The sequence below is a fragment of the Gadus macrocephalus genome, chromosome 4 (genome assembly GCF_031168955.1).
Source record: "Gadus macrocephalus chromosome 4, ASM3116895v1".
NCBI classification, from domain to species: domain Eukaryota; kingdom Metazoa; phylum Chordata; class Actinopteri; order Gadiformes; family Gadidae; genus Gadus; species Gadus macrocephalus.
The window spans coordinates 4604472-4622122 of NC_082385.1; the positions used below are offsets into that span (position 1 = coordinate 4604472).

The window sequence follows — 17651 nt, forward strand, 5'->3', positions numbered from 1 at the left end:
AACCTTCCAGTAGAACATTCTAGAACCTTTGCAGTAGGATATTCTAGAACACATTCTAAGAGCGTTACTGAACGATTTAAGAACCTTATTAGTCCCGTCAGTAGAACTTCAAGCTGTAGCCGGTGATCGATGATTGGCCAACAGAAAGCCTCCTTCCTGTCCACAAACAACCACTTCCTGTCCGTACACGACCCCTTCCTGTCCTGAAACGCTTCGTTCTCTCCCCCTCCAGGTTCTGTTCTACCTGGAGAAGGTAACCCAGCAGACGAGGTTCTCTGTACACACTAACTAACCCCAGAACACCCAGTACTGTAGTACTTTTGCATATAACTGTAGTTCTACCTCTTAATATTACTACTCTTACCTCCATACCCTCCTAAACCTTTAGAGACTTTGATATTTTAACAACAATGTTTTTGGCCCTTTTTGGCTTTCATGCCATTTTATTTTCAGAATCTCCTCCCAAGATATTAGTCAGAGAACGTTTAGTGTCTCATAGTGATGAGCTCTCATGGTTCATGTTGTGTTGCATGAAGTTGGTGATGATTACTAATCATGCACGTCCGGAGTGAGATGAATGACATGAATGATTCTGACCGGGGGGGGGAGGCGTGCGGGTTTGTGTGTGATGCAGACGACCCTGACCAATCAGAAACAGCAAATGATCACCAGAAGACACAAACTAACACAAACAACTCAAAACATCAATACAAATACCAAACCATAAAAAAACAAATTGTCCTTCATCCAATCATGTTCATATCCATCCTTTACTTTTGTGTTGAAGTCTGAAAATGTCCCAATTTGTCTTGAACCAAAAAAGTTTCAAGAATGTAGAGGTTTTCTGATCAATACCCTGAGATTGTGTTCTGATAAATCATTAACTCGTTTGACCTCTCGGTTTCCCTGCAGACGGAGGAGAAAGCTCACTCTGAGGTGAGGATGTGGTTCAAACTGTTTCTCTCTGCCTGCCCTTTTCTTTCGTTTTTTCGTATCTTCATACGCAATAACGTTAGCATCAGCTAGTTAGCCAAACCGTGCTGCATGCTAACGCTTAGTTAGCATGGAGGCTTGCTCTGTGTTCTCTCTGTTTGCAAAATTAGGCTTTCATAAGACTGTATTTGTTCTTAGTCTTGGCGTTATGTCCATATTTGGGTTTAGTCTTGGCGCTATGTCCATATTTGGGTTTAGTCTTGTTGTTATGTGCATATTTGGGATTAGTATTGGCGTTATGCCCATATTTGAATTTAATCTTGGCGCTATTTCCATATTTGGGATTAGTCTGATATTCACACAATCTGACCAAATTAATTTAGCTGAAATCATCAGGCCAAATTCAAACTGAATTTGTTTGTGAATAGTATTCACCCCTGACCCCTTGGTGTGGTCTGAGGGACGCGATCACAGATAGTTAATCAGTTCATTTCTTTCATTTCTTTGCCTCTTGAACCAAGGGCCAAACGGGGCAGAACTCCACGGTAAACACCTCCACCCTACAACACATTAGGGCTGAACACATGATAATGAAGATGTCACCTGTCCCTCTTTACCTCGAGAGCTCATCATCGTCCTCCTCCTTTTTCTCCTCTTCCTCCTCTTCCTCCACCTCGTCCTGCTCCTCCTCCTCTTCCTCCTCCGCCTCTTCCTCCTCTTCCTCCTGATCAGCAAATCCGTAAGCTGCGTCGGGAGCTGGATGCGTCTCAGGAGAAGGTTGCCACACTGACCTCCCAGCTCTCCGCCAACGTGAGTTACCGTGGTTACCACCATCCTGTTAGAATGCTAGTGTGTTAGCATAGTGTGTCTGTGTGTGTGTTTCTGTTTGTGTGTGCGTGTGTGTGTTAGTGTGTGTTTGTGAGTGTGTGTGTGTGTACTACTGTAGTACTACCTCTACAGAGACACACACACACAAACACATGTACACACCTACACACTTACACACGTGCACAAACACTAACGCATACACTCACAGACCCACCTACACACATGCACACACACACATATACACACAGACCCACAAACACACACACACACGCCCCTCACATAACCTAGCACAGACTGTATATGTATATCTATTTATATCCGTGTGTGTGTGTGCGGTGTGTGTCTGTGTGTGTGTGTGTGTGTGTGTGTGTGTGTGTGTGTGTGTGTGTGTGTGTGTGTGTGTGTGTGTGTGTGTGTGTGTGTGTGCGTGTGTGTGTGTGTGTGTGTGTGTGTTCCAGGCCCACCTGGTGGCAGCGTTCGAGATGAGTCTGGGGAACATGACGTGCCGCCTGCAGAGTCTCACCATGACCGCCGAGCAGAAGGTATCCCATAATAATCACCTTCAGAATAACTCAACACAACACAGATCATGATCTTATAGCATCGCCACCCCAGACTCATCCCAGTGTGGCAACCTGCACACTCACCTTGAGAAACCAAAGACTCATGCTAACATTTTATTTGTGGATTTTACATCTGCTTTTAACACCAATGCAACCTAACATTCTTGCAGACATTTTAGCCAGTGAATTCAATCTTAATACAGGTATTATTTATTGGATCATCACTTTCTTAGAGTCCAGCGGGTCAGAGTGGGCTCATTTCTGTCTGATGCGATGACAACGTCCACAGGCTCTCCACAAGGATGTGTTTTATCTCCTTTACTATTTATTTTATACACAAATTCATGCACTAGCACTTTACAAAACAGGCACTTTATTAAATATGCAGACAACACAGCCCTAGTGAGTCTGCTACGGGATGAGGAGGTAGATTATGGGCCAGTTTTTAGACTCCTTTCTAGAATAAGTGCAATAAGTCACACTTAATTTTAAACACTAATAAGACCAAAGAAATGTCCATAGATTTTAGAAAGTCACAACAATCCACAACACTTATCAATGGGTAGACTATTCAGGTTGTCAAGAACTACAAATATCTTGGCATTGTACTGGACAACAATCTTAAATGGGACTCATGGTTTGATCTTTTGCACACTAAGACACAGCAAAGAATGTACTTTTTAAAGAAACTGCTTGTTTTTAATGTGAATAACAAAATGCTCCAAATGTTTTATACTGCATTTATTGAAAGTGTTTTAACCTTCTGTATCGTCTGCTGGTTCGGTAATGCTACTGAGTCACAGAAAAAGACAATCAGAAAAACAATTACAACTGCCAGCAAGTTACTTGGGAACACACTACCGAGCATTGAACACATTTACAAAGACAGACTGGTGAAAAAGGCAGATAACATTGTTTGTGACTATACACACCCCCTGGCATCCCATTTTGAACTACTGCTATCTGGTCGTCGTTTCTGCCTACCCCTTATGACCAAGAACAGATCCAAATTCTCTTTTCTACCACAAGCCATGAAAGCCTTAAATCAGTCAAAATAAATTCATGTTATGTCTGTCGGTGTCTGATGTATTGAATATCTGTTCGTGTCATGTGTCTAATGTCCTGTCATGAAGTGTGATGTGCCACAAACCCAACTGCCCCACGGGGACAATAAAGTGTGCTACTACTATGTCTCTCTGACTCTCTCTCTCTCTCTCTCGCTCTCACTCTCTCTCTCTCTCTCTCTCGCTCTCTCTGACTCTCTCTCTCTCTCTCGCTCTCTCTCTCTCTCTCTCTCTCTCTCTCTCTCTCTCTCGCTCTCACTCTCTCTCTCTCTCTCTCTCGCTCTCTCTGACTCTCTCTCTCTCTCTCGCTCTCACTCTCTCTCTCTCTCTCTCTCTCTCTCTCTCTCTCTCTCCCTCTCCCTCTCCCTCTCCCTCTCTCTGTGTCTATGTCTCTCTCCCTGGAGGAATCGGAGCTGGCTGAGTTGAGGGAGACCATTGAGATGTTGAAGACTCAGAACACCGACGCCCAGACCGCCATCCAGGTGGCGCTGAACGGCCCGGACCACCTGAACAAAGGTACGCCCCGCAGCCCCCCCTGGAGCCCTGCTGGCCCCCACACACCTACCGCACACACAGGTACCACACACACATGTACCGCACACAAACGTACCGCACACAAATGTACCGCACACACATGTACGCACACATGCGGTACCGCACACAAACAGATCTGTACCTTAATGTTGTGTAGTAATATCATTATTCCCCAAGGATAAGTTGTGTATCCGTTGTGCGTCTGTCAGTGGTAATTGGTGAGGGCCAGGCTAGGAACTGAGTTGTGTGTCTTGTGTTTCCAGACCTGCGCATCAGGAGGCAGCACTCCTCTGAGAGCATGTCCAGCATCACCAGCGGGGCGAGCCACGCCAGCCTGGGCAGCCTGGGGAGGGACCCCGACGAGAAGAAGAGGAAGAAGAAGAGCTGGGTGAGTCTTCTGACCCCCGGGGGTCACTCTGACCTCCAGGGGTCACGCTCTCTGACCCCCAGGGGTCATGCTCTCTGACCTCCAGGGGTCACGCTCTCTGACCCCCAGAGGTCACGCTCTCTGACCCCCAGGGGTCACACCCTCTGACCCCCAGGGGTCACGCCCTCTGTACCCCAGGGGTCACGATCTCTGACCTCTAGGGGTCACGCTCTCTGACCTCCAAGGGTCACGCTCTCTGACCTCCAGGGGTCACGCCCTCCTACCCCCCAGGGGTCACGCTCTCTGACCTCTAGGGGTCACGCCCTCCAACCCCCCAGGGGTCACGCTCAGGACTAGTGGGAAAGTTCTAGAAAGTCGTAGAAGGTTTTAAATGAAGGTGTTCCTGGGGTGTCAGTGTGAGATGTGTGTGTGGGTGAGAGTGTCTTTGTTGAACCACATGATATCTTTATTACTGTGTTCTAATGTTGCCTTTTACCGGGAGCCTATTCTACAGTGTCGTCATGTTAAGACTGTTGTTTACATTTGAGACATCGGTGGATTGCTCTTACAATCGCCTTCCTCCCCTCCTGACCTCTGACCTCCAACATGCAGACAGCTGAGGAGGTCTAACCCGACTAAAATAACATCACCTTCGTCATTCAATTAACCATCACCTTCATCATAACCCTCCTCTTAACTAGGACAGTACAACATTGTGTCCTCGCTTACCGTTCTGTTTGGCTTCATGAGGCTTCAAGGCAGGTGTGTGGATGTGGCTTAACGACTGGTGCCTGGGCTGGGCTTAACGGCCGGTGTGTGGGTGGGGCTTAACAGCAGGTGTGTGGGTGTGGCTTAACGGCAAGTGTGTGGGTGTCGCTTAACGGCAGGTGTGTTTTGCATCTCCAGGTGGCTGACTCGATCCCTGCTCAGGTCAGTTCTCATCCCCGGTGTGCAGAGTGTGACTCCCTCTCTCCTCCCATCTCCCCTCCCCTCCCCTCCTCACCTCCCCACTGCCTGGAAGTGTCAGCATGGAATCCCTCCTCCCCCCCACTCCCCCCCTACTCCTCCTCCTCCTCCTCCTCCTCCCATCTGCCTGTTCTAGATTGCAGGGCCAGAATGAACCTGGTTGCTATGCACCCCCCATCCCTCCTGGTTGCTATGCCTCCCCCACATTCCTTCATGCACATATTCCTCTTCCTCCTCCTCAGCCACACAGAGCCTCTTCCTCTGTCAACAGGAAATGACCTCACAGGAAGTGATGTCCTAGAAGGACTGGTGGTGGCTGGTTGGCGGTATTAACTTTTTTTTTATCTTTGTGTGTGTGCGTGTGCGTGGTTTGTGTGTGTGTGCGTGCGTGTGTGTGTGTGTGTAGCTGCGGAGTTCCTTCAAACAGGCCTTCAGCAAGAAGAAGAGCCGCTCCTCCTCCTCCCACGAGGAGTCGGAGGAGATGAGCGACTCCCTGCCCTCCTCCCCCAAGCTCCCCCAGCGTAACCACGGTGACCAGGCCGACCAGGGTAACCATGGCAACCGCCTGGTCAGCCCCGCCGCCGCCACCGGGCTACGCTGTTCACCGTCCGGCACGGAGTGAGTCTCACACACACACACACTCACACACACACACACACCTCCAGACCGCCGGTGTGTCTTCTCTGATCTATTCTGTTGGTCCCTCCGCTCCACTTGAGGACAGACTTTGTTTTACTGATAACGTCTCCTCCCCCTGCCTCCTCCTCCCCCTTCCCTTCCCTCCCCCTCCTCTCCCCCCCCTCCTCCTCCTCCTCCTCCTCCCCCTCCTTCACCTCCTCTCCCCCCTCCCCCTCCCCCTCCTGTCCTCTTCTCCCCCCCTCCCCCTCCTCTCCCCCCTCCTCCTCCTCTTCCTCCCCCTCCACCTCCTCCTCCTATCCCCCCCTCCCCCTCCCCCTCCCCCTCCCCCTCCTTATATCCCCCCCTCCTCCTCCCCCTCCTCCTCCTCCCCCTCCTCACCCCAGAGGGAGGGGTTTCTCAGAGTTCACTCCTCCCCTTTGGATCGCTAAGAAAAGTCAGACCGGTCAGGTGGTCTACAAGCACGGCTCCCGGTAACCGCGGGGGGCCGCAGTGTGCAGTGTGGTCTACCTGTGTGTAGGGACCTGAGTGTGTAGTGTAGTGTGCTCTAACTGTGTGTACTAGAGGCCTGCGTGGGTAGTGAGATCTCCTCACACAGGGGGTCATGCGAGTCTCCTAACCGCATAATGAATATTCACGTTAATAACATGTTAATAACTCCAATCGCACGCTTTTGTGAGTGAGTGTGTGTGGGGTGTGCATGTATGAGCATATAGTGTGGCACAATGCAGTGTGTGCGCCTGTGTGTGTGTGTTTGTACCTGTGTTTGCATGTGCCTGTGTGTGTGTCTGTGTGTGTGTGTGTGTGTGTGTGTGTGTGTGTGTGTGTGTGTGTGTGTGTGTGTGTGTGTGTGTGTGTGTGTCAGCTGATCCCTGAGCCTGACCCCTGACCCCTGCTGTGCTCCAGGCTGTATGAGTGTCTGACCCCTGACCTCTGTGCCCAGGCTGTACGAGTGTGTCTGACCCCTGACCCTGTTCCCAGGCTGTATGAGTATCTGACCCCTGACCTCTGTGCCCAGGCTGTACGAGTGTGTCTGACCCCTGACCCTGTGCCCAGGCTGTACGAGTGTGTCTGACCCCTGACCCTGTTCCCAGGCTGTACGAGTGTGTCTGACCCCTGACCCTGTGCCCCAGGCTGTACGAGTGTGTCTGACCCCTGACCTCTGTGCCCAGGCTGTACGAGTGTGTCTGACCCCTGACCCCTGACCCTGTTCCCAGGCTGTATGAGTGTCTGACCCCTGACCTCTGTGCCCAGGCTGTACGAGTGCTCGGAGGCGGAGACGCAGGTGATCCTGCAGCTGAAGAACGAGCTGCGGGAGAAGGAGCTGAAGCTGACGGACATCCGGCTGGAGGCCCTGAGCTCCGCCCACCACCTGGACCAGATCCGCGAGGCCATGAACCGCATGCAGGTGAGGTCAAGGGTCAGGGGTCATGGGGGGTCAGGGGTCAGATTCAGGGGTCGGGGGGGGAAGTAAGTTTTAAACATTTTTGTTTAAAAATGTTTTTGGACTGAAAAATCTATCACTCAATCTACTGTCCCACACACACACATTAACCATCACACACACACAAACTATGAAACACGCACACACACACACAAACGATCAAACACACACACACACACACACAAAACATTGAACACACACACAAACACAAACCATCAAACACGAACAAACACACAAACCGTCAAACAGACACACACACACGGACACAAACCATCAAACACGAACGCACACACGCGCACAGAAAACATCAGACACACACACGCACACACACTCACCATCAAACAATCACTCGCAAATCAACACTCACACACTGATAAGACACATGGTGTGTTGAGTCTGTAAGGTCATTATTGTCGTAATAGAATATATGATTATGTTTACATCTATTATAATATATTTAAATATATATATCTGTCCCACCACCAGAACGAGATCGAGACGCTAAAGGCGGAGAACGACCGCCTCAAGTCCAGCGGGAACGCCACGCCCACGGCCACGCCCCTCAAGACGGCCCGCCCCCCCTCCGAGACCTCCAGCACCTCCTCCTCCTCCTCCCGCCAGTCGCTCGGCCTGTCACTCAACAACCTCAACATCACCGACACCATCATGTCAGGTAACGTAGCGCTACGGCTAACGGCTAACGACCTAAGGAGCTAACACTATCATGTCAGGTTTCGTAGCGCCGATGCTAACGGCTAATGACCTAAGGCCTAACACTATCATGTCAGGTAACGTAGCGCTACGCCTAACGGCTAATGACCTAGGGGCTAACACCATCATGTCAGGTAACGTAGCGCTACGCCTAACAGCTAATGACCTAGGGGCTAACACTATCATGTCAGGTAACGTAGCGCTACGCCTAACAGCTAATGACCTAGGGGCTAACACTATCATGTCTGGTAACGTAGCGCTACAGATAACGGCTCAAAGCCTGACCTAGGGGCTAGCCCTATCAATATGTCTTGTCAGCAAAGCTAGTCTAGCTACAGCTTGCATTTAACAGCCTAGCCGGGTAAGCCGATGTTAGCCAGCTAGCTGGTACTGCAGGTTGCTAACAGGAAGTTGTGCGTCTCCAGATATCCTCCTTGACGACGGCTACGAGGGCAACGTGCGTAAGGAGGGCCGCAGCGTGAGGATCGTGGTCTCGGTCAACAGCCACGGCCACAACACAAAGGTGGGTCGCATCACTTCCTGCTGCTCTGACTTCACTTCCTGCTGGTCAGAAATCATTTCCTGCTGCATCCATCACTTCCAAGTAGTCTGATCCTCTGTGTATGTGTGTGTGTGTGTGTGTGTGTGTGTGTGTGTGTGTGTGTGTGTGTGTGTGTGTCTCCGTGTTTTTGTCTGTGTTGACTGTGTGTGTGCGTGTGTGTGTGTGTGTGTGTGTGTGCGCGTGTGTGTCTGTGTGTGTGTCCAGGGCCTGAAAACCCAGGACTACCTGATCGGGTCCATCGGGGTCAGTGGGAAGACCAAGTGGGACGTCCTGGACGGGGTCATCAGACGGCTCTTCAAGGTACCCCTCACCTCGGGTCACATGACAACACCTCACCCCACCTGGGCTCACTTGCAGAGGTTAAAGGTCATCTGTCTATACTTAACCTAGACTGACACACCTGACTGACACCCCTCTCCCCTCTTGCCTCCTCCCTTCCCTTCCCTCCCTCTCTTCCTCCTCCCTCTCCCCTCCCCCCTCCTGCCCTCCTCCAGGAGTACGTGTTCCGGGTGGACCCGTTGACCAGCCTGGGTCTGGGGTCCGACAGCATTTTGAGCTACAGGATGGGGGAGGTGGTCCGAGGGCCGTCCTCCCAGCTCCCCGAGCTGCTTCCCTGCGCCTACCTGGTGGGCCACAACAACCTGATCCAGGTCCAGCTCAAAGGTGAGACCGGACCGGACCGGACCAGACCAGACGGGACCAGACTGGTCTAGACCCGACCAGACCAGACCGGTCTAGACTAACCATAACGCTCTCTTAAATCCGTTCTCATGTCCAGGTCTCATAAAGTCAGGCCATGAAAAAGACCCACATAACCTCTTTCTTTCTCATGCTCCCCTCCCCTCTCCTCCTCCCCTCCCCTCTCCTCCTCCCCCCTCCCCTCCTCCTCCCCCCTCCCCTCCCCCCTCTCCTCAGGAGTGAAGGAGAACAGCATCGACAGCCTGGTGTTTGACACCCTGGTTCCCAAGGCGATCATCCAGCGGTACCTCAACCTGCTCTCGGAGCATCGCCGCATCATCCTGTCTGGCCCCAGCGGCACCGGGAAGTCCTTCCTGGCCGCCAAGCTGGCCGCCTACATCGTCGCCCAGACAGGAAGTGAGGTCACCGAGCACACGGTAGCCAGCTTCAACGTGGACCAGAAGTGCAGCAAGGTACGCAAACCGGTACGGGCTCTGATACTCCGGAATCCGGTACTCGGTGCTGGAGGGTATAAATACGGTATGGAGGGTTTGTTGCAGTGGTTGTTGTTTCGGTTCCCTCCATGGTTCTGATCTGCTTATCTCTCTCTCTCTCTCTCTTCCTCTATCCCTCTTGTTCTCTCTGTCTCCTTCCCTCCTTCTCCTCCCCCTCTGCTGATCTCTCCTCCTTCCTCTTTGCATCTTTCCCTTCATCACTCCCCCTCTGTTCCTTTCCCCCCTCCACCTCCCCTCTGTCTCCCCCTCCGGCTCCCCCTCTCCCCCCTTCCACTCCACCCTCCCTCTGATCTCCCCCTCCGTCCGCCCCTCCGCCCTCCTCCCTCCTCCCTCCCCTCCATCCCCCCCAGGACCTCCGTCAGTACCTCTCCACGCTGGCTGAGCGCTGTGCGTCGGAGCAGACGGACTCGGACCTCCCCACCGTGGTCGTCCTGGACAACCTGCACCACATCGGCTCCCTCAGCGACATCTTCAACGGCTTCCTCAACTGCAAGTACCACAAATGGTAAATATCCTCTCCTCTCCTCTCCTCTCCTCTCCTCTCCTCTCCTCTCCTCTCCTCTCCTCTCCTCTCCCCTTCTCTCCTCTCCTTTCCTCTCTCCTCTCCTCTCCTCTCCTCTCCTTTCCCCTCTCTCCCTCTCCCCTCCACTCCTCTCCCCTCCCCTCGATCCTTTCGTCTCTTAAAGAATGGAATAATGGTTAAAACAATAGATCAATACAGACATACATGTTAATGGAACAAATATAATCTGATCAGATTGGTGCAGCTACAAATAAAAGCGCACCAGTGTGTAAGGTGGTCTGTTCCGTCCCCTGTGTAAGGTGGTGTGTTCTGTCCTCTGCTGCCCGTGTGTAAAGTTGTGTGTTCTGTCCCGGCAGCCCCTATGTGATCGGAACCATGAACCAGGGCATGTCCTGCTCTCCTAACCTGGGTCTCCACCACAACTTCAGGTCAGTTCTTATCTTCTCCGTCTTCTGGATACTTCCTCCGAGACGATGGTCAGAAGATGGTCTCTGAAGGGGGATGGGTTTGTAAAGCCTGAGGTTGATTTATCTGGTGTGTGGTATGTTGGTGTGACACACAACCTTATTTACAATGTGGAGCCCTTTCACTCCCATGGGTTTGGTTCGAGCCCCACTGCTGTTTTGTTTGATGGAACGATGATTCAGCAGCAGCGGAAGAAATCTTGGCACTCTGTTTGGATTAGGGCTGTTAATAAAACATTAGCAGAATAAATAGGCTCTATAACGGCTGCGCAACGGAAAACAGTCTCTGATTATTAATATTGGAGAGTTTACGATGCCCCAGGCAGTAGAATTAAGATCTTCAAATAACATGTGAATTAATTATATTCCTACCAGCTTGATCGCTGTTGAGACGTAGGCTGGCTGTCACTGAGCGTTTTTTTGTGTAGAGAGACCTCCTCGACCGGGACTGGAGAAACATGACAGCTTCCTTTAACATCTCCCTCCCCCTCCCCCTCCCCTCCCCCTCCCCCTCTCAGGTGGGTGCTGTGTGCTAACCACACTGAGCCGGTGAAGGGCTTCCTGGGCCGCTTCTTGCGGCGGAAGCTGATCGAGACGGAGATCTCCAGGAACACGAGGAGCACGGAGCTCATCAAGGTCGTGGATTGGCTGCCCCGGGTCTGGCAGCACCTCAACGGCTTCCTGGAGGCCCACAGCTCCTCCGACATCACCATAGGTACCTCCACCTCCTCCTCCTCCACCTCCTCCTCCTCCTCCTCTCTACTTCCAGCCCGCCTCTCTCATCTCTTCCTCCCCCCCTCCCTTTCTTCTCTCTCCTCTTCCTCCTCCTCCCTATTACCACCCTCTTTCTTTCGTCTCCTCATCCTCCTCCCCCTCCCCCCTCACCTCATCTCCCCCTCGTCCTCGTCCTCCCCCTCCCCCTCCCTCACCTCCTTCCTCTCTTCCTCCTCCTCCATCCCCCTCCCCCCCTCCCCCCCTCCTCCCTCCCCCTCCCCCCCCCCCAGAGGTCTGGGTCCTCAGGGCTTAAGGACCCCTGGGGCGTCCAGGTGAAGGGATGAGGGTCTGGTTGTGTTGTGGTCGGATCAGAACCTGGTCTTTGTCTCCCAGGTCCCCGTCTGCTGCTGTCCTGCCCCATGGACGTGGCAGGCTCCAGGCTGTGGTTCACCGACCTGTGGAACTACTCCCTGGTGCCCTACCTGCTGGAGGCCGTCCGAGAGGGGCTGCAGGTGGGTGACAGGTCAAAGGTCAACCGACCCAACTGGGTCTCATAAGGGTGGTTCACTCCGACACCAAATGCTCTGGTTTAGTACCCCACTATGTATTGTCGAACCCCTACCTGCTCCTTAAGTCGCCCCTTGGATAAATCTGCTAACTGATGAAACCGCAACAAGCTGGTTGACCTCTGACCCGGTGGACGACCTTTGACCCCTGGCCTCTCTCTCCAGCTGTACGGGAAGCGGGCGGCCTGGGAGGACCCGTCCAAGTGGGCCAACGAGACCTACCCTTGGAGCCCCGCCCCCCAGCCCCACGACAGCCAATCGCTGCTGCTGCAGCTGCGGCCGGAGGACGTGGGCTACGACGGCTTCGGGGGCTCCAAGGACGGCTCCTCCCCCTCCTCCTCCTCCAAGCCCGTCTCCCAGAGCGACACCGAGGGCGACCCGCTGGTGAGGAGGCCGTCACCGTGAACACTGTTACCGGGATCACCGTTACCACGACAACCGTTAGCTGGACCATAGTCTCGCAAAGCCAGACCAAACTACAGCAAGTAGAATGGTCTGGAGCCACGCTACCTCGAGCCGTCTATCCGTGGGGAAACTGGGCGGGCCTGTTTTTATTTCTTTAAACCAATCACAATCGTCTAGGGCGGGGCTAAGCCCGGGAAGCAGCAGCGGTGTCCATGCAAAATAGAACATCTTTCTTCCTCAGCCAATGCTGCAAGCAAATCTTTTGCAGTTCTTTGCAATTTTCGACGGAAAGAGCCAAACATGCCAACTTTACAGCGCCGTCAAAGTCCTCTTCAAAACTCGCCATACTGCCTAGTTTCCGAGTTTGAGGGGGAGCAACCGGAAGGGGAGGAGTCGCGGCCAAATCCGACGCTAGGCAATAGACGCTGTCCACTTCCGTTCAGCCAGACTAGCTGGACCACTACCTCCGGGAACACTGTTACCGTGACCATGGTTACCGGGACCACTGTTACCATGACCACTGTTACCGGGGCCACTATATCCGGGACCACCGTTACCGTGATACCTGTTACTGATAATGGTTTCCATAGATCCTGGTTTCCATAGATACTGGTTTCCATCGATACTAGAGATAAGAAAGTCCTTGAGGTGGAGAGGGAGGCGACTCTGTGCTAAACGTTCAGGAGAAGAGGTGCATTGTGGGTAGGGAGGGATCATGCTCCGGGGACAGATCACTAAAAGACGCGTGCGTGTGTGTGTGTGTGTGTGTGTGTGTGTGTGTCTCTAGATGAGCATGTTGCTACGGCTACAGGAGGCGGCCAACTACTCCACTCAGAGCTGCGACAGCGACAGTGCCAGTCACCATGACGACCAGCTGGACTCCTCGCTGGAGTCGGCGCTATGAGGAGTTCTGAATCCCGGAGCCAAATCCGAAACACGGACCGATTCCGGAACATTCTGCCAGACCGGGTTCTGACGTGGACACACAGAGTCCTACTATGACCCCAGACGTTACCTTAAAGTTTATTATAGTATGACGACAACCACACACACACACACTCCTCAGAGTTACCTTAAAGTTTATTATAGTATAATACCAACCACACACACACACACACACAGTCCCTCAGAGGTTGGTAGCACAAATCTTATAATTCCACGAGGGATGGACTTTACGACCTGAGGGGGTGATCAGCACTTTGACCGATCAATAAGAGTATTATCGTCTACACCCAGGGTGGGGGTCAGATAAGGGGGTGTGGCCGGAAGGGGCGGGGCTTAAGGATCTGATGTTTACAGTAGACGCCTTGGTTTTCCTCATTTGTTTACAGAGGTGCTAATAAATCACACACACTGACACACTATCACTCACACACATACAGATCACACACATACACGTGCACTCACCAATGCACACACACATGCTCTTACAATCCCAAATATTCCTTTATGTACTCGGACCACACACACACACCCCCTCCCAGGCCTTTAGATCCATGGTGCTGGTTCAGCGCCCAGGCCCTGTCCTGCCCGCGTGCCCACGAGTACAGTGTTGATGCTCTCCAAACCACTACTGTGAAGTACAACGTGCCAAGGCTTTGATTTACTGCCCAACCTGCACACACACACAAACATACACAGACATACATGCATGTACACACACAGACACATGCATGCACAGACACATACACAACACGTGTGCACACACTCACACAGGAGCGTGCACATGAGCGTCACCGGGACGTGTACATGAACCCAGCGGCAGAATTAGGTTTGGTTTGGCCGCCAGAAGTTCGTTTTCACTCCAAATCAAACCTTCTAAAGTCCCACAGCTCTGGTGACACGCCACGGGGTTAGCACTGAGGGCTAACCATAGCTTTGCATTAGGAGTTAGCACTGAGGGCTAACCAAAGCTAAGCATTAGCGGTGGCACACTTTCTCACTGCCTTAAGAAAGGCTTCCTCAACTCCCATTGGCTACCTTGAGAGGAAGTGAGTGTACTACTTCCTGCTGTATCTCCGGACAGACGCAGGGTGCGGGGCGTCTGGTGGAGGGTGTTCCCGCCAGGGGCTCATGATGTCACTTCCTGTGTTATCTCCATGGTCAGGTGTGGTTTCCACACGTGACCACTCTGACTCCAGAGCCGACAGTAAACACACGTCCTGGCGGGAGGGGAGGTGTTCTATTGTTGACGTTATATCCAGAGGTTTTCTTTACAACGGCGTTATATCCAGATGTTTTTTACGTTGACGTTATTCCCGGACGAGCTGGGCTCACCTGGGAGGGACGCCGAGCATGGTTTTAGCTTCCTGCGGTCAGTTGTGTGTGTGTGTGTGGGGGGGGGGGGGGGGGGGGGGGGGCACACAAGCCTCACTGCTACGTAAGGGCGTGTGGGACAGAAGCCATTTTGATTCGGGACGGTGTCTCTGTTTAAATCGCTGGTTGGGGTTTTGCACAGTTAAACATGGGGTGGGGCAGGGGGGGGTTGGTGTGTAAATAGTTCCGTCTTGCACAGTGAATCAAAGATACTCTCTGGCCTGTGGATGTTGCGTTATGTTTACCCGATGAAAATACCGATCATGTTCAGAAAAACAAAGAGGATTTAAAAAAAATAAAGAAATGCAAAAAAAACCCTCACGAGGCGGGGGTATATATGTGATGTGATTGTTTTGTCTATGCAGGAGACTCGCGGTGACCAGTGTGCGGCTGTCATTTAACTCAGTACAACGACGACGCCACTAGATCACCATAAACCAACCCCGTTCTCTTTCTCTCGTCCAACACTTCTCTCCGTCTTTAGTACGAGCACTTCCCCTCCTCCCTGTTTAAAACCCAAGCTCTGTGGTGCCCAAGGGTTTGAGGCCTGGAAGGACCCACCGTGCCGGGCCTCAGGGTTTGGTTCTAGGCTGGAAGGACCAACCGTAGCCTGGCTTCAGGGTTTGGTCTGAGGTTCCCTGGCTTCAGGGTTTGGTCTGAGGTTCCCTGGCCTCAGGGTTTGGTTGGAGGCCTGGAAGGACACACCGTAACCTGGCCTCCGATTCTTTCTCCGGTGCTAGGACGTCGGCAGCCATCACAGCCTCAGGACAATCTAAAGCCTACTGTACTACCTACACTCCATCGCTGTGGTTACCTTGGTAACAACCTAGTGAGGTTTCTAATCAAAACCTACCATCTCTGGAAACCTGCTTCAATGTCCTTAACCAACCACACTCCTGCTGGACCATGTCCATTTGGTCGATACTAAAGTACTACGGTTTGAGAGAAAACATTAAAAAAAAGTTATATCTATCTATCTATAGATGTATATATAGATATACATGCATACACTTTTGGGGTGAGTGAAACATTTGTCCTTTAAATGTTTTATACTTTGTACATTTGTATGTAACATATCATGTAAATAGAGAGAGGGAGAGACAGTGATTTAACTCATCTGGAGGATTTTGTAGTCTTTGTAAAGCCCCAATAAATGGTATTTGGTGTCAGCAAACTTCTACCCGTGTTTCTGTGCATGGTTGTGATTATTGTTTGTACTAGATTCTCATTTTAAGGCCTATACTGGGAAATGTGAAAGTTTAATTCAACAAGAAAGAGTTCAGCAAAACCACTTTCCTGATCACCACTTTGATTTAGAACTTTGACAAAGTAAAGAAAGGCTGGTGTACAGAAACCTGCTTTAACAGCTTTGCCACACTATGTTATCGCCTAACTTGTCCACACTATCTCATTCATATAGCATTTTAGATATGATAAGGATTCTAATCCTTATCATTATTGCTGTATTAATTCATCATTAATCAAGTATGTCCCAGCTGTTTCTTTATCATCATATTGATATCAATACAATCTGAACACATAAACAATCTATTATTGGGAAGTTGATGCGAGAGCTTTTACTTTGAAGTATGCACCTATGCTCTTCCGGAAGACCGCGGATGCAGACCCGCGGACTGCAGACGGAACTCAAGCCGCAACTTTGTTAGCACTGGCGATGAGCTGACGGTTAAACCCCGAGGAGCGGTGGCCCCGCTCCGAGGACCTGTGGCCCCGCTCCGAGGGCCGGTGGCTCTTCTCCCGCGGCACTCGTACTGGTTCGACATGTGGCTCTTCGTTGCCTTCGACGCACTTTTTTTCCTCTTCATGCTCTTCGTTGTTCCCTAGGAGGTGAGTTTTAAGTCGGCGTCCCGGAAGTGGATCAGCTGCATACGGCTGTTTACACCTGGTTAGGATATAAAAGGCCTTAAACTATCTCGACGCCTACACCCCGTTTACTGATGTTTGTCGAACCAACTTCGCCCTTCATTGCAGGTCGTCCTCTTCATAACAACCAGACACCAGTCGCAGACCCCCGCTGTGGACCGGTCGGATCGATACCAGATTATTGAAAGGTCCAAAGTCGGATTCGTGGTTGCTTTGTTCATTGATCAGCATGAACCAGGAACTTACTCGACCTAACATCTAACATGAAAATTCCTCCAGCTCTTCTCGACATGACCATTAGCTTTAATAAACGTAGCTTCACTGTGATCACATGACATAGTATTTAAAACGCACCAAATGATGATTCCGTTTTAAGTTAACGGTGGCATTGTTCCAAATCTCGGCTCTGACCTGTGTCTGATTAAACTGACATGAGATCTCCAGGAACCGCCTGGACAAGTCCACATGAAGACCAATAAAGCGTTTTTTTTAAACTATCTTTGACCTTTGGGTTACTGTACAAAATAACTAAATGTTGTTTTTACATTAAATGAGTTGACTATTGCCTGTTTTAGGAGGTAGTTATGGAGTGACGGAATAAAGAGGTACATCCTATCTGAGTGTAATCTAGAAGATGACCGCACTGTGGCGGTAGAGACCACTGTTCTCTCTTGGGTTAATTAACTGTCGATCAATTACGACACACTTTTTCTGCACTTCACCTTTATGTTGACCTGTCAACATTAATAACTTCATTAACTCCTTCAAGAGATTTCAGGCACAGTTGAAGGAACCTTGGTGTAAGGGTCATGTTATTGTATCGTCTTTCATTCAAATGGAAACAAATCTAACAATAAAAAGTGGATTTATGAAATCACGTCACCAGGTGTCTCCGACTCTGCAATAGATTAGATATGTGATATCGATATTAACATATGGGGTTATCCGATCAGAAGCATCGGGCTCCGAGGCAAGAAA

The 17651-nt window shown here is 51.2% G+C and overlaps 1 protein-coding gene across 1 annotated transcript; it reads left to right on the top strand.

Annotated features, from left to right (window-relative positions):
• Positions 1-133: 133 nt before the first annotated feature.
• On the top strand, positions 134-17555 carry nav3 (neuron navigator 3; the record flags this gene model as incomplete). Its single annotated transcript, XM_060051064.1, has 22 exons — positions 134-253; positions 913-936; positions 1455-1478; positions 1666-1743; positions 2220-2303; positions 3793-3904; positions 4186-4310; positions 5662-5873; positions 6278-6364; positions 7146-7299; positions 7822-8008; positions 8472-8569; positions 8813-8908; positions 9103-9271; positions 9524-9759; positions 10152-10306; positions 10681-10752; positions 11307-11503; positions 11896-12014; positions 12234-12452; positions 13261-16637; positions 16782-17555. Coding segments are annotated over 21 exons (2685 nt in total), but the record flags the coding sequence as incomplete, so codon positions are not given.
• Between the last annotated feature and the right edge of the window lie 96 nt (positions 17556-17651).